General features: G+C 39.1%; 1 protein-coding gene across 2 annotated transcripts in view; it reads right to left on the reverse strand.

The window, feature by feature from the left end:
• The window catches only part of yeats2 (YEATS domain containing 2), a 59,551-nt gene that overhangs the window by 15,707 nt on the left and 25,635 nt on the right, over positions 1 to 18,209 (reverse strand). For both annotated transcript variants that reach the window (XM_053673559.1, XM_053673558.1), the window contains exons 14-22: positions 13,027 to 13,206; positions 11,939 to 12,194; positions 10,557 to 10,718; positions 9,764 to 9,870; positions 7,151 to 7,294; positions 3,943 to 4,110; positions 3,383 to 3,698; positions 2,973 to 3,107; positions 4 to 81 (exon numbers count right to left, since the gene is read on the reverse strand). In XM_053673559.1, the coding sequence (XP_053529534.1) occupies positions 4 to 81; positions 2,973 to 3,107; positions 3,383 to 3,698; positions 3,943 to 4,110; positions 7,151 to 7,294; positions 9,764 to 9,870; positions 10,557 to 10,718; positions 11,939 to 12,194; positions 13,027 to 13,206 (1,546 nt within the window). The remainder of the gene's footprint in view (positions 1 to 3; positions 82 to 2,972; positions 3,108 to 3,382; positions 3,699 to 3,942; positions 4,111 to 7,150; positions 7,295 to 9,763; positions 9,871 to 10,556; positions 10,719 to 11,938; positions 12,195 to 13,026; positions 13,207 to 18,209) is intronic.

Below are 18,209 nucleotides of genomic sequence, written 5' to 3' on the forward strand. Positions count from 1 at the left end.
CACCTTGAGCTAGAGGTGCAGTGGTAGAAGGAGAAACTCCACTCTGAGCATTGGATGCAGCTTTAGAACCAGACTGCACTACTGTACAACACATACACAGGCTTATTAGTGACACAGTTTTTGTCATTCAAAATTCTTTACTTAAAAAAAAACAAACAAACAAACAAACAAACAAAAAAACATTAAGAGAAAGTCCCAGTTATTTAGTATCTTTTTAATGGATCTATGTCTAAGAAACAGGACACATATGGTTTTTATCACTTTGGCCCAACACTGTCTCTCTACTCTCTATTATGCCCCATCACTATGGCAACTGAGAGAACCATTACAGGAAACAGCACATCTCTATGATGAGCATGTGCCCTTCCCACACACAGAGTTAGAACTGGCTATCATGTTGCCTTTGGACAGAGGAACAAATCAATCTGAACTGTAATTATAGCCTGTGAGGGATAGGGAGAGAGAGAGAAAAATGAGAAAGAGAAAAGGGAATAGAATAGGTTCAATAGTGGCATTTAATGGAGAACACAAATAAGAGCACTAGAGAAAGTACACGAGTTTCTGCTCTGTGCATTATCCGGCCAAATATACATTGATGAAATATGTTTGCTTCAGAAAAATAACTAAAGAAGCCAAATGAGTCAGTGTGATTAAGAGAGAACATTCTACAGACTTCACAACAAGCATACACATAGGTCCATCACTCCAACTCAACTTCTACCCTTATAGGGTCAGTGTGGGCTGCAAACCTTTACTAGCTGTTGGAGTGATGGTGGGCAGAGCTTGAAGTGTGTAGGATGAATAATTCTCAGGACTAATATGTAAGAGGGCTTCGCCCTGCAGATTTTTACACTGTTCTCTCAAAGTGAATTTTATTTTTAATCCTGCTTCTTAAAAAAAAAGGAAAAGAGAGATGAGTACTATAAGAGGGAAAGAGAGCTAAGAATAGATAAAGGAATGTGAATAATACATTATAGAGGTATGAAGGAAGAGGAAAAGAAATATGAAGAATAACTTAACATATACATACAAAAGAAAGGAAGATAAATACTACAAGGCCACCTGAAATACAATGGCATGGGAAAAGTAGAAAAATAACAAAAAGAGTCAAGTAACTTTATACAGTTGGGGAAATAAGAATTGTTGTTTTGTTTTTTTTCAGTAAATATATTTCCTATGAGGCTATTCCCATAAAGTTTTTACCAGACATCAGTATTAACTCAATAAATCCGGAAATATAAAGAACTCACAACATTAATGTCCATATAAAGTGATGTGTAATAAAGTGGAATGACACAGGAAAAAAGTTCATGTGAATTGCCTCATTGGAAATATATTTACTGAAAAAATTTGACGCTTTGAATACTTATTTCCCCCACTGTACGTGTAATCAGATCACAAAACCCTGCCGTTTTGTGTCAAGTACACCTTCCACCTTTAATGTGATATGGCCACCAACAAAATTAGAGTGAAAAACAAATAGAAATGTTTTGAGGGAAAAGTATTTTCTGGGTAAGAGTCTCCCAAGGTAGCACATCTTTTGGGATCTTCTGTGCATAACTCATCATTCCTCAGATTTGTGCTGTGACTGGGCCATTAAATATGCCATAAAAATGGAGATCTAAAATGTAGATCTTCATCTGAAACCATTCGTTTGTTGACTTAGATTTATGCTTTGGTTTGTTATCATGCTGGAATGTGAAAATTTTCTTCATCTTCAGCTGTCTGACCGAGGCCTGCAGGTTTTGTGCCAAAAATAGAGGGAATCATGGACAGCTCCAAATACCGATCTCTCTCAACCTCAGTCCCAGTCACAGCTGAAGAGAAGCAGCCCCATAACATGATGCTGCCACCACCATGCTTCACTGTAGGCATGGTGTACTGTGGGTAATAATCTGCCTTGTTTTTGCAACAAATCTTTCAGAATTATGGCAAAAGTTCTACATTGATCTAATCAGACCATAATACATTTAGCCACATAAAATGGGGGGATTTAGGATAATTTTAAAAAATGTATTATTTTGTTTAAATAAGAAAGGATGTCTAACCATCCTACCCACTGCCCAGACATGAGATTGTTGCCACATGCAGAGATATTCCTGTAGCTCCTTTAATGTTGCCATAGATCTCTTCATGGCCTCCTTGATAAGTTTTCAACTTGTAATTTTGTCAATTTTGGAAGTATGTCCTGTTCTTGGTAATGTTATTGTGATGCCCCATTCTCTCCATTAGAAATGTTGATGACGACCTTCACGGTGTTCCATGGTACATCTAACGTTGGGAAATTCTTTTGTACCCCTTTCCTGATAAATACCATTTGACAATGAGGTCCTGTACATGCTTTATAAGCTCTTTCAGCAGTTGGACAAAATGAAGATGATGTCAAGAAAATCCTTCCGAAAAAGCTGATCTTTATTGATTTACTTCATTGATGACAGGTGAATGATAATTACTTTTGAATATGAGGTTGAATGTGATTGGTTAATTCTAAGCACAGTCACATGTCCCATAATAAAAGGGTGTGCACACTTATGCAACCAGGTTCTTATAAGTTTTTTTCTTTTTCTGTCCTTTAAAAAAAAAAAAAAAAAACCCCACAAAAACACTCTTTTTTTCCTCCTAAAACATTCCTATTTGTCTGTCACTTGAATTTTGTTGGTTGCTATATATAAGTATGGAAAAAGATCTGAAATTATATATCTTGGTTAAATTTTTAAATCACTACAAAAAGGTAGAGAGACCTCAAAGCAGACAGGAGTAGGTTACACATGGTTACGCATAAAGGGTTGAGGTACAGTGATAGACACATTTTCATCTAAATGTCTAAACTTTCAGGGCACCCAAATCTCCTACTGTTACTCATGTTGGTTGTAGATCTGATTTGTTCTGTATGCTTTAAATTTTTTTCCTTTAGTGCATCCATTCAGGTTTCTACAGACCCACATGAAAGAAAGTGAGCGAGATTGCGTCACCTTTTCCCACAGGCATGAGGATGGTCTGGAGGCCTGTGGAGGCTCCGCTCATGCTGAGCTGCTTAAGCTGGTTAGCTGGAATTGTCAGCACTGTCGGTTGTGACCCTGACTGACCAGAGTGTAGCTTTAACATGCCTACAAGGTATTAAAAACACACACAGACACACATCAGGTTTTTGAAAGGCAGGTTTTAGCAGTAGTAAAGTATGACTGAGTTTTATACCTGAATCATAATTTTATATATAAAATAAGATTTGTAATCTTTCATAATTACAACCATTCTGGTTGCCTTGATTTACTACTAGCACAATGATTTCTGTTTTAAGCTTAATCTTTAATTATAAACTTCTTCCACTTTCTTACACAAACATCCTTCTCATAATCTGAACTTCAGTCAGAAAGTCAGTCACCTGAAATTGCAGCTGCTGTCTTCCCACTGACTGTAGCTCCTCCCACTAGAGATGCAGCATTGACCAATGAGGGACTGGAGCTCTTGGGCACACTCACTACCGCTGTCCCTGCCCCCTTTGACAGGCTGATAAGCGGCATGTTGATGCTTTTAGACACTGTTACAACGGAGCCTGTGTTTTTTGCTACGTTAGCTGCTGAGCTAGCACTCTTAGCAGCACTGATTACTGCAGCCTGATTGGCTGCCATCAGTACAGGGTGCTGTGCAGCTGCTTTAGTACCTGAGGAAGCAGAGGACACTCCGGCTCCCTCTGCTGACTGGAGGGTGAAACACAGAAAAGAGAGAGAGTGAGTAAGTGACGCACATCTCTTAAACAATAAAGGAAATAAAAAGATTAAAGTGTTTTACGCGTTCCAAGAATAAACAGCAAAAATGCAGTAACAGCACAGTCTATTGCTTCCACTTTTGTAATAGCCTTTTTTCTACCATCCTTGATTTAATCTGAAGGCTCCTGTGTTCTGAACCAAACACACACACACAGTCCATGAACATGTATTTCACCTGCTGAGAACTGGAGGTAGAAGCAGGTGAACTAGAAGTAGTGGCTGTGATGATCCCCCCAGTCATCCTCAAAGTGGTACTGCCTGGTTTGGACAAGTGTGCAGCTGTCACCGTCTTCACCGATCCGTCAGACAGCTTTACCTGAGAACCCTGGGAGCCACCAACCACCTGCCAATCAAACCACACGCCATGACATCTCAGCCAGTTTTGATGGAACTTAAACCAATAATTAGATCCAAAAATCGCTAATGTGTTTAAACATTAACATGGTTCCGGTGCACCTGGTTTGGTATTTAAAAAACTGAATGGAAAAATAACCAAGAAACGACTGATTCTTTAGTGAGATTTCTCTTACAAATTCAACAGATACTTGGTGACAAAGCAAGTACAGGTTACAGACTTGTGCTTTGGCTGATGCTATTTTGATTATGTAATCATGCTGCATCCTCCTCAGAATATTGGATAACAGCAGACTGACACACAATACTTTGCGGTTTCTGTAAAAGAACTGGATGTAAACAAATCTGATATAATGACGACAAATTTAAACTTATAATCTAAATTTATAAGATTCTATCTGACATTTTGGCAAAAAATAGTAAATATTATTTGCATGCAAATGAAAATATAAAATATTGCTTAAAGTATTAAAACAGTATAAAGTCAAAGAGCTAAATCAGCTTTGGGCAGTAACTTAATTCTCAATAAGGTCAAATATATTAAAATGACATTATTGCCAGGACCTCATAATTCCAAGGTCTTGAAATGTTGCCAGTCATCATGGCATCTGAATATAAATGCAGAGTTTACCAAACAACTAGAACACACATGATTTCATTTGATTTTTTACTTAATCTTAATTACAAAACTGACATCTCAGTTTCAATTTGTTAACATATTTTTTTCCCCACCTATTTAAAATAAAAAACAAAATAAAGCATTCAGCAGTATAACGTGAAGATAATTTAATATAACAGAACAGGACAGTTTCAGAACTTGTGCATTTATTTTCTACCTCACTAATTGCCAGATGGATTGTGTATGCTTTGGATAGCATCCCAAATCTCTGCATGTGTAACAGGGGCTGTGTCAAAATGAAGCAATCACCATTGTTGAGGCGCGGCACTTTGAAGCCACACAGCTGTTATTCATGTATGTACATTTTTGTATACATATATATATATATTTTTTTTTATCACATTGACCACAGATCAACCGCTTCCATCATTTACACAACACTTGATGCCGAAAGCATACAGCTCCTTTAAAGCAGTCAGAACGCAGCTCTCTGCGGCTCTACAGCCATACGGATCAGCACTAATACAACCAGTGGCACTTTCCGCCAGACACAAATCTGTTTGACAAATTTCTATTTGTGTCTCATTTACATTTGCAGCAGTTTATACAGAAATAAAAGAGAATAAATAATTTCAGAGTCTTTGTGATATGAAATAAAATAAGAAATGAAAGCATTTGGCCAGGCTTATCTTTCTTTTCCCCACACCATGTATTTCTTGCCTGGATCTCTCTGACAGTAATGTTTAAAAGGTTCATCTCACTGTGAGACCATCATCCTGAAATCAACATTTCAGTGAGCTATGAATAAAAAAAAAGCTTTAGTTCTGAGGAGAAGAGTGTGTTAACATTTCTGTTACAATGTTAGATCGGTGCTCTGTGCAATATAAGGCAATGACTAAAAAGAGTACTAGTAGAAAGAATAAAAGTAGAACAGAGAGGATTAGGGTTTGTGTGCGTGTGTTTATATAAGCTAAATTGAAGCTCAGGCTTTTTTTTGCCTCACAGCAAGCACATGCATTAACTTCAGATAAACCGATAATCAACACACACACACACACACAGCTCTGAGAATGAGCCCTGGAGACACTGTAGGAGGAGAATGGGAGAGGAAAGGGAAAGTGAGATCAATAAATGGATTTGACCAAAAACTGTGTCAGGGAAAATGAGAAAGCAGGCAAACAGAAAGAAGATACACCACCACAGCATGAGCTCACCACTGTACTACCAAATACTATACAAACAAATTCTAAAAGTCCAGTATTAATAACCTACTAACCAGTCTTCTACAAACAACATTTCCTACCAAAAATAATCTGTTTATTTCATTATAGTATAACTAGTCCTTTACTAACAGCAAGGGATGGGGATTATTTCCAATATATATTGGAATTTTACAGTGCTATTTTTGAAGTGTGGAGAACGAAAGGACTTCCTCATGACCCAAAACATAAAAGTTCATCAATCAAGCATGGTGGAGGTAGTGTCATGGCTTGGGCTTACATGGCTGCTTCTGGAACAAGCGATCACATATCAAGGATGTTCCTGTAAACTTCTGAATTCATTCTGCTGCTACCATCCGGAGTTACATTTTGTCTGCCAATTTACAGAGAAATGCATCCAAATTAATCGAGAGGAACTTTATCATGCAGCAAGAAAATGATCCAAAACCCACTGCCAACTCAACAAAGGACTTCATCATGGGGGAAAAAGTGGAAAGTTTTAGACTGGCCAAGTCAATCACCAGACCCAATTGAGCAGCATTTAACCACCTGAAGAGGAGACTGAAGGGAAAAACCTCCCTAAACAACAACTGAAAGAGGCTGCGGTAAAAGCCTGGAAAAGCATCACAAAAGAAGAAACCAACAATTTGGTGATAGCAATGAGTCGCAGGCTTGATGCTGTTATTGCAAGCAAGAGATATACAACCAAATATTAAATGTTATTTACTTTAATTTTATTTCAAGGCTTATCTGTTCCTATACTTCTGCTCACAGAAAATTGGGTGGTCTGATACAAAAAGTTCAATGTTTTATGTTGTTTAATGCATCAAGATGTAAAAACCAGGATATAAAAGCTGAGATCATAAACTCTCGTCTCCGAATCCAAATGTTTTTGGTGTACAGCACAAACAAATGAATTGGCCTTGCAGTTCCAATAGTTTCGGAGGTGACTATATTTTTGCCTACCACTGTTACGATCATACTAAAATGTTCAATAGTACTTTCACCAGTAAGCTGTTTTGCTACACCATAATAGAGTGGAATTGGCAAACAAACTGTTTAAAGATCCAGACACTAAGAATACCAATAAGATGGCACTCGTATGCATATTTGTCAATATACTGTTTCCTGGGCATGAAAAAAAAACTCCACCATCTATTTTATAAGAATGACTTGTTCATGACACATACCTGAGCCAAGATGGCCGCCTTCTGTCCTGCTGTGACCCGAATGGCCTGCTGGGTAACGGAGGTGGGACTAGATGCGGCATGACTCATGGAACTGGCTGTGCCCTGTTTCCCAGAACCCCCTGGTTGGCCAACCAGAAATGTGCCCTGGAAAGATCAATAATGAAAGGGGTCAGTAGAGTATAAACAGATAATTAAATGTTAACTAACAATGGATTTTGTGTGTATGTATATATCAGAAGAGTATGGGTGGGGTGGGTAATGCCCAAAAGACAGAGAGTCTGACAGATAAAGACTGATAAGAAAAGCCAGACACATACAGAGGGATATATCCTCTCCCCTCAAAACTGTACACAAGAGGAGTGTGAGGAAACATTTACATAACAGCTAGCCAAAACAGCAAACATTTTATATGTAGCTTTGTAGTCCAAAATCTGAAAGTAAGTATATTCTTTATATCCACCGGACACTTTATTATTCATAGCTGTACACCTGGTAATACATGCAGTTATCCAATCAGCCAATCACGTGGCAGCAGTACAATGCAAATATTATGTACATGCAGGGCAGGAGCTTCAGTTAAATGTCAAACATCAGAATGGGGAAAAATATCACAGTGACCATGGCATGATTGTTGGGTCCTGATGGGCTGATTGGAGTCTTTCAAAAACTGCTGATCTTCTAAGATTTTCCTCACACACACACACAATAGTCTCTAGCACAGGGGTGTCCAATCTTATCCGGAAAGGGCCGATGTGGGTGCAGGTTTTCATTCCAACCAAGCAGAAGCCACACCTGAGTCAATTGAAAGCCAAGATCAACTGATTAAACAGATGGAATCAGGTGTGGCTCCTGCATGGTTGAAACGAAAACCTGCACCCTCACCAGCCCTTTGTGGATAAGATTGGACACCCCTGCTCTAACGTATACACAAAATGGTGTGATGCCTGTAAGCAGTTCAGGTGGTGGTGGTAGTGTAATGGTGTGGGGAATGTTTTCTTGGCAAACACTGGGCTACTTAATGCCAATCGAGCACTATTTGTATAACACAGCTTATCCGAGTATTGTTGCTGATGGCATGCACCCATTTATGGCCAAAATCTACCCATATTATAATGGCTACTTCTAGTATGATAATATGCAGCACGTCACAGAGCACAATTCATAGCAAAATGGTTCCAAGAATATGACAATTAGTTCAGTGTACTTTAATGCCTCCCTGGTAACCAGATTTGAATCCAATAGAGCACCTTCAAGATGTGGTAGAACAGAAGATTCACAGCATGAATGAGCAGCTGACACACAATTATGTGATGCGATCATGGCAACATGACTAAAAACTCAAAGGAATGTTTTCAACACTGTGTGGAATCCATGCCACAAAGAACTGAGGCTGTTCTGAGAGAAAAAGTGGGGTCCCAGTACTACTGTGGTGTTCCTAATAAGGTGGCAAGTGAGTGTAAATCATGTACTGTTATCCATTATTCTGAACATTTAAACCAAGCAACAGCCTGGAAAATCTGGGTAAAATAAAGAAGTGCAGAAGTCTGTCAGGTAAAAAGGTATACAGTTCAGAGAATAATTGAATCTCTCCAAGCTCAAATTTTAGTATGTTTAAAAAGGCAACAGCTTCATTGTTCTGCCAATGGATGATTGCACAATAGAAGTATCCAGTAATCAGACACATTTCATGCACAAATATAAATGCTAATGTAAGCCTGCAACTGTATTTCAATCGCAAAATAATACACTTGTTACAGATGACAAGACCATTCTGGACATAAAGGAATGCAAAAGTGACTGCCAAAAGGAGCGCTGTTATTGACTTCATTACAAAAGTCAGGAAGATTTTCTACACATGACAAATAATGAGACAGCACTGCCAAGCTCCTCTGTGCTGCACTGGTATCATATTTAATGCAAACCAGCAAGAACTGCTGAAGCTTAAAGTTATGGAAAAACAGCGAGAGACAGAGCTGGACCTGTGTTTGATGGCAATTACACTGTTAAAGCATACTGCAAAAATCTAGAAAAGGTGTGAAGTCAAGCACAGCCGCAGGCAGGAAGTTTAAGGATGTATCCATATCACTGTTTCATTTGAGAAGGAATAAATTGAGTATAGGAAGATTATGGCTGTTGACTTCCTTTAAGAAGTGCAATCGACTTTTAATTTGCCTACTGTCCATAATAATGCCCATTTCCAATTCAGCACAGAAAATGTGACTGCAATAAGGGCTAATAAGGGATAATAAGGGCTGTAAAAGAAATACATTTTGCTTGTATGTCCTCATTTGTAAGTCGCTTTGGATAAAAGCGTCTGCTAAATGAATAAATGTAAACGTAGTCATCTACTTAAATTCAGAACATATATTTTTAGTATGTAATTAACATAAATAACACTTATCGTACATAGAAGTAGAATGATAAAACATGCAATTATTCACAGCCCCCATTTTAATCAAGGGACACTTGTGCAAAAACTTCATGAAGCACATGTCTTATAAAAGTAGAACAGGGGAATTTTTCATTCAAATATACGCAAATATTAAGAGCACCTGAATAGCATTTGAACTGTGCAGTGTGTTCAGACAGTCCTAGTATGGATGTGTGTGTCACCTGTGGGGTCTGTTTCAGTATGTAAGAGGTGCAGGACAAGCTGGTGGATCCTGAGCTGCTGCTGGATGACTGAGCAGAACCAGATGAAGAACTCTGAGACTGGTGCCCTAGAGAGAAAGAAAAATACAGTAAGAGCCGTTTCTGAGATTTCACAATAGAGCCACAAGCATCACATGAATTACCAGCCAAAAGGCCATGTCTGGCTTTAATAATGACACACTCAAAACTCACCAGCAATAAGTTCTAATAAACTCACAAGTCATTATCAGGATTCTCACTAAAAATAAATTAAATGATACTGACTGCTGGGGAAGAGGACCTTGAAAATGACCTTCACTTACTTCCACCTTATGTTTTTTTTGTTGTTGTTTGTTTTTTAAAGATATACTGTGTACAAGGCCAGGAAATATATCAAATGTGTAAGTAATTGTCTTAACAGGTCAAGTCCCACTTTACTCAGTCCTTACTAAAATTCTCAGTACATTTTATCCAATTTTCTTAAGTGGAAGAGAGTGAGGGTAGAACCTACTCAATCTCAATCCCTTGTGTTGACAGGTATAATATTTTACTATTCTGGGTTAGTAAAGTAGTGTGTTTGTAGAAAAGCCTCAAAAAAAAAAAACCTTATGTTACACAACACTGATGAAATGTTATTGACCCAAAAGGACCAGTGTTAGAGAGAGAGAGAGAGAGAGAGAGAGAGAGAGAGAGAGAGAGAGAGAGAGAGAGAGACAGACAGACTGAAGTTTGATGTGTGTGTGTGTCCTGAGTGAAAGTGCATTATTTGAGTGACCTGCACTATTTGAGGCTCTCAGGATGGCTCCCTGGGGGATGAGCAGCAGTTTGCCCTTGCCTGACGGGTTCTTGCTGTTCGTGGTCAGGTACAGCTTGGTGCCCGGAGGCAGGTTGGCCAAATTAGCCAAGTTATTCACTGGCAACTGCAGCGTTGCCATTACTGAGGAGAATACAGACAACACAATTTCATTGACAAGGGAATTAGCAAGTCAGTGAAAATATAATGCATTTTTAATCATTCATTTCCAGTAACCACTTAAGCCTGGTCATGATCCATCACAGACGATGCGAAAGTCAGTCTAAGGAACATTGCGCACAAGGGATAAACCCTGGCTGGGACCCGAGTTAACACACAAACACACACACACACACACACACACACACACACACACACACACACACACACACACACACACACACACCTAGAGTCAATTTAGCGTAGCCAATCCATCTACTGACATGACATGAAAGCAGAAGAAAATCAGAGAACCCAGAGAAAACTCTGACAGAGAGAAAATGTACAGAAACTCCACACAGGCTGTAGTCTGAGCGGAGGTTCAAACCAGGGACCCTAGAGCTTTGAGGCGGCAACGTCACGCACTGCACCACTCTGTCACCCTTAATATAATGCAGCAATAACAGATATTACAAATCCTAATACCAGATCCAGAAGGGAAAATGATAATGCCATATTGCAGCCACACTGTTAAATGTTTCCCACAGTGTAAGTAATAAACAGCAGAGATTTCAAGCTGTTTCCTCACACCAACATTTATTCATTTACTCAAACAAATACACCCATTTTCCAAGTGCTGGCAAAATTGATCAAATGTAATCCCATTTCCCCCCAAAGTTACACAGAGATACGAGCATCATTACAGTGTGATACTGCTTCTTCTAATCAACACTCCACTCTCTAATCACACATTCCCTTAGTTCTCAGCTTTTTCACATCCCTTTTCCACATGCTCCCAAAATACTCAATGTTTCCATATATGTGCGCGCACACACACACACAGCTTGAATACAACAAGACGACAAGAAGAGCGGTTTGTTTTTGACAATCTCCCACTCTTTAAACACAAGGCTACAGTCGGCATCTCCACATCTCTTCTCTATTATAAGGAATGGCTGGCACAAAATGATTTATTTTTTGATTCAACAGGTTTAGGTAAATAAGCATTTCCGTTATAAGTGGCTTCAATAAATTTAAATTTGTGCTAATATTAACCAGTTATGTGATATAAACTTAATGTTCTGAAAACTAATGGTATGTTGCGTCGTCCTACAGCATCACATTCACTGATGCGTCACAACAAACTTTACATGGCATGACTGCACTTTGTTTTAAGGAGACATATAAGGGTTTTGAACACTGACCTCCACTCTTGCCACTGCCTCCTGATCCTCCTGTTGATTTGGCACTGGTGTGCACCTGCTGTACAGACACCCCACTGCAGGTACCTGTTCCGCCCCCACTGACAATCGCCTTAGCCACGCCCTGCGCCACCACCTGCTTCTGTCCCATTACCTTTGAGCCAGCAGGGCTGGACTTAGCAACCAGGATTTGTCCACTACTGATAGCCACCTGCTTTACTGCAGACTGCAGGGCAGAGCCAACTGGAATCCCCACCATCTAAAATTGAGGACAGTGAGAAGAGAGGAAGAAGAAAAGAGAAATAGAGATAGACAGGAAGAGAGTAAAAGAGATCGCCACACCAAAAGGTGAACAGAGAGACAGAGACATAAAAAGGAGTAATTAAATGATGTATATCAACAACAATGCACTCCTAGACTCAGATGAGCAACAACTTGTCAGGGAAACTTAGTCCTACATTAAGGTTCTGAAGCTTGTGTGCAGGTTGCAGACAGACCATACGAGTGCAGAATCAGATACTGCTGAGGTACATCAGCGGCTTTTACATTTGAATAAGACAGACTGGCTGTAGTGAAACATGAGCCAACCAAATAAAAACATACCTAAATAGTAACTGTAACTCTGCACATCAACAAAGCTGATAGATGAAAACCAGTATACTACCTGGTGCATTGCTAATTCTCTTGTCTGTACAGAAAAATTCATTTTTTCATACAAATTTATGGGGTAGTTTATGGGCAGAAGGCTTAAACAGACCAACAAATGTTGGCAACTTGGATCATTAATTCTAGTTTCACACAAAACAAATTGCATCTCTCTCTCTCTCTCTAAAGCAAATGAGAAGCCCTGACATTCTAAAGACAATAAACATTCATCCCACATATGAAGTTTTTAAAGTCATATAAGACAATTAAACAACAAGCAAGTTTAGATAGAAATCAAGTCAATTACATTGAAAAGGAACATTTAATCAATGAATATATGATGTATAAAGAGATTATACATTTATTATGTCTGGAAAACTGATTTTAGCATGTCACCATAGTTCTAATTTTCTAAAATCATTAAGTAAATGGGACTAAATTGTCACCTTGGTAGGTGTGGCTCCACCTCCTGACCCCACCCCACTCTTCTGAGGTGACACAGCAATCATGTGACCTCCTTTCACAGTCACATACTGCTGCTGTGGCTGGGCCGGCGCTGTGCTTCCGGCCTGCTGCTGTGTGGATGTCTGAGTGTTCACTTCTCCTGGCTCCTGCTTAATGATCACCTACAACATGATGAGAAACATCAGTGTGATGGGATTATAGTCTGCGCATGATGTATATTAAGTATTAAGAAAAACTTAATACTTAGTTGGAAACTGCTCTTATTACCTTCCACAGCATGAGACAAGCTGTTGCTACACACCACATTTCATCAACTCTCACTGTGTATGTATCATGCCAATGTTTTAAACTGTTTATGGTGAGGACTGTAGCTATTAAGTATTAAACGACAGTTACCGCCAGGGAATATTTTCAAAAATAATTGTGAAAAAACTTGAGTGGTCAATACAATGTCGGTAATTTCAAAACAAACCAGATAGCAACACAAGAAAACACTGCTCAAATATCAGCTGAATTTGATGAGTAAAAATCTCAGAACTATAAATGTTAAAACAGGCAATGAGACAGCCATCAACATTTGATTTTATTTGTGTGTGTGTGTGTGTGTGTGTGTGTGTGTGTGTGTGTGTGTACACATGTATTGTAAACAGTGCATCCGGAAAGTATTCACAGCGCTTCACTTTTTCCACATTTTGTTATGTTACAGCCTTATTCCAAAATAGATTAAATTCATTATTTTCCTCCAAATTCTACAAACAATACCCCATAATGACAGTCATATTTTATTAAAAATAAAAAACAAAACAAAACAAAACAAAAATCACATGTACATAAGCATTCACAGCCTTTGCCATGACACTCAAAATTGAGCTCAGGTGCATCCTGTTTCCACTGATCATCCTTGAGATGTTTCTACAACTTGATTGAAGTCCACCTGTGGTAAATTCAGTAGATTGGACATGATTTGGAAAGGCACACACCTGTCTATATAAGGTGCCACAGTTAACAATGCATGTCAGAGCACAAACCAAGCCATGAAGTCCAAGGAACTGTCTGTAGACCTCCGAGACAGGATTGTATCGAGGCACAGATCTGGGGAAGGGTACAGAAACATTTCTGCAGCATTGAAGGTCCCAATGAGCACAGTGGCCTCCATCATCCATAAATGGAAGAAGTTTGGAACCACCAGGACTCTTCCTAGAGCTGGCCGCCCGGCCAACCTGAGCGATCAGGGGAGAAGGGCCTTAGTCAGGGAGGTGACCAAAAACCTGATGGTCACTCTGACCGAGCTCCAGCGTGTCTCTGTGGAAAGAGGAGAACCTTCCAGAAGAACCTTCCAGAAGAACAATCATCTCTGCAGCACTCCATCAATCAGGCCTGAATGGTAGAGTGGCCAGATGGAAGCCACTGCTCAGTAAAAGGCACATGACAGCCTGCCTGGAGTTTGCCAAAAGGCACCTGAAGGACTCTCAGACCAAAGATTGAACAAAGATTGAACTGTTTGGCCTGAATGGCAAGCGTCATGTCTGGAGGAAACCAGGCACCAGTCATCACCTGGCCAATACCATCCCTACAGTGAAGCATGATGGTGGCAGCATCATGCTGTGGGGATGTTTTTCAGCGGCAGGAACTGGGAGACTAGTCAGGATCGAGGGAAAGATAAATGCAGAAATGTACAGAGACATCCTTGATGAAAACCTGCTACAGAGCGCTCTGGACCTCAGACTGGGGCGAGGGTTCATCTCCCAACAGGACAATGACCCTAAGAACACAGCCAAGATAACAAAGGAGTGGCTACAGGACAACTCTGTGAATGTCCTTGAGTGAGCCCAGAGCCCAGACTTGAACCCGATCGAACATCTCTGGAGAGATCTGAAAATGGCTGTGCACCGATGTTCCCTATCCAACCTGATGGAACTTGAGAGGTCCTGCAAAGAGGAATGGGAGAAACTGCCCAAAAATAGGTGTGCCAATCTTGTAGCTTAATACTCAAAGACTTGAGGCTGTAATTGGTGCCAAAGGTGCTTCAACAAAGTACTGAGCAAAGTCTTTGAATACTTATGTACATGTGCTTTTTTGTTGTTTTTTATTTTTAATAAATTTGCAAAGATTTCAAACAAACTTCTTTCACGTTGTCATTATGTGGTATTGTTTGTAGAATTCTGTGGAAAATAAAGAAATTTAATCCATTTTGGAATAAGGCTGTAACATAAAATGTGGAAAAAGTGAAGCGCTGTGAATACTTTCCGGATGCACCGTAGTTAATTTGCGATAACATCTGAATAAACTTAAAGCTAAACCTAATAAACAATCACAGATTTACACTCATGTTATAGATGTGTTTCTCAGGGAAATGTACTGGACAAATAAATAAATAAATAAATAAATAAATAAATAAATAAATACACACACATACACATACATGCATACACATACATGCATACACATATATACACACACATACACATACACACACACACAATATGTCACAAAATTGAGTACACACCTCACATTTTTGTAAATATTTGATTACATCTTTTCATGTGACAACACTGAAGAAATGACACTTTGCTACAATGTAAAGTAGTGAGTGTACAGCTTGTGTAACAGTGTAAATTTGCTGTCCCCTCAAAATAACTCAACACACAGCCATTAATGTCTAAACCGCTGCCAACAAAAGTGAGTACACCCCTAAGTGAAAATGTCCAAATTGGGCCCAAAGTGTCAATATTTTGTGTGGCACCATTATTTTCCAGCACTGCCTTAACCCTCTTGGGCATGGAGTTCACCAGAGCTTCACAGGTTGCCACTGGAGTCCTCTTCCACTCCTCCATGACGACATCACAGAAAACCATGAAATTCCAAAAGGTTCACATACTTTTTCTTGTGTGTGTCTGTATGTATACATAAAAAATGTATATATATATATATATATATATATATATATATAAAATATATACACACACATACATATATACACACACACACACACACACACTAAGTACTAGCTTAGATACATCACCGGTGTAGTATGCAAAACGTAATTTGTACGATCTGTTTTCCCACAATAAACCAACACAATGCTCAAAATGCTGCTTGTTGCTGTAATGAGAGATTTATAACTTACTGACAGACAGAACTGTCACAGTAAATCATGCTTTCTATGCTTCTGGAGTAGTTTGCTTTCCTCGCGCCACTCCTCAGACTCAAAACGACCACTTAAGAGTGACTAGATAGTTCTGAGAAAAACAACATAAAAGTTATAAGCAACATCAGCCTTGCGAGTGGTGATGTTGAAGTTTACGCAAATATTTCCCAAAATTAGGATCACCCCATTTCCATTGGAAGATGAGAAAATCTGCTAAAAAACAAATGTAAACACTGGAAGCTCACAGAATATTCAGACAATTTGCACTGCATATTGAATGTCACAAGACCAACGTTAACCACTTAAAAAACAATCCAAACAGATTTAGATTTTCTGGGGCTGTAAAGGTGCAGTGAGTGATTCTAGTATGCTAGTAATAATTTAAAACTCAAAACACAAATTCAGCTCCTCAGTACAGTGCTCCCTCCAAAGCCATGCTCCTAAAATACACATATGCTGTGTAGGCTAGAAATGCAATATGACTGAAAGGCAACAAGAGGTGCACCCTTGTCCTGACTGGCTGGATGTTGCCTTGACAATTTTTTTCTAAGCAAATATGTAGACAGCTGCAAAATGTAAAGAGAAATATTACAAAAAGTGACTTGAAAAAACGCTGATTCCAGCTTTAACATTTGTAGACCGTTGCACTGTTATGAGTAAATTATCAGACACCCCTACCTAGAAATTCGACAAATATGCTTAACAGGCATAAGCATAACTTGGAGGTCTTTACACACTCTCTAAATGCACTCTCTCGATCTCTCTCTCTCTCTCTCTCTCTCTCACATAGAGAGAGAGAGAGAGAGAGAGAGAGAGAGACACACATACAGACACAGCTGCTGAAGGCAGCTTGCTGCTCAGCCTGGCAGGAACTATTAATATCTTTGTGCGTGAAAATAGCCAGTGGTGTCAGGGGAGAGAAAACACTGCAACACCCTCGGAGCCTGTCCCAGATAGAATAAGAAGATTCCCTAATCTACACCAACTGTCACTGCTGTAGGCCTAAGGAAAAAAATGTAAAGAGTAAGAAAAGGAACAGAGAGAAGGGAGGCAGAAGATTGGGAGAAACTGAGTAGTCAGAAAAATTTAAGAGAAATTGGAGAGGAACAAGTCAAACTCGACTCCAACAGCATTGCAGGGGATGCCAACAAAGTCTAATTCTTCTCGTTACAAGTTTGTAGGCCAGAACTACCCATCAAATAAACTTCAGATGTACTTGAAGGAAGCTACTGAAGAACTATTTCAGACATTTGGCCTTCTGAATCTTCTGACAGACAACCAGACAGCATAATGCCTCCCCCACTCTGTGGAAGAGGCTTAAAAAAAAAAAAAAAAAGTATGGGAGGACATGCCATGATGCCGTATCAATACACATCAAGGGTGCATTAGGGTGCATCTATGCCAGCACTTTGAATCACAATACACCTGCTTTGATATTGAGCAGAAAGTGTCATGTAGGAACAGCTGTCACTGCATCGGATCATAGGTGCCAGTTGACACCTACTTATTACATTTCAAGCAACAGAGTTGCATAGCCGTTAAGAAAAGAAAGACTGACATCCCGCTTTATAGATTTGGGCTGTACAATAACTGCTAGATTGGAATTATTATTGTTTATCATGATTAATTAGCCAAATTAAATAATTTTACCAGTCCTGGTAGGTTGTTATAATAATAATAATAATAATAATAATAATAATAATAATAATAATAATAATAATAATAACAACAACAACAACAACAATAGATGATAAACTAAAAAAAGAAGGTGGCACAATATCATTCATATGGAGTCATTAGGCAAGTGGAAAAGCAAAGTCGTAAGTTTGGGAGGTTTAATTTTTTTAAAAAGGGGAGAGGTGCCTGCAGTGTCCAGAGTTTTGCGGATACAGAGCCTAGTTTGAGTATCAGAGTGTGCATGCAGGAGAGTATCAAAGAAGGAATCTAGATAAGTGAGTAGAGGCCAGACCATGAAGGAATGTAAAAACACAAATTATTCTGTATTGTATTCAGAAA

This window comes from Ictalurus punctatus, chromosome 20 (assembly GCF_001660625.3).
Source record: "Ictalurus punctatus breed USDA103 chromosome 20, Coco_2.0, whole genome shotgun sequence".
Lineage (NCBI taxonomy): Eukaryota > Metazoa > Chordata > Actinopteri > Siluriformes > Ictaluridae > Ictalurus > Ictalurus punctatus.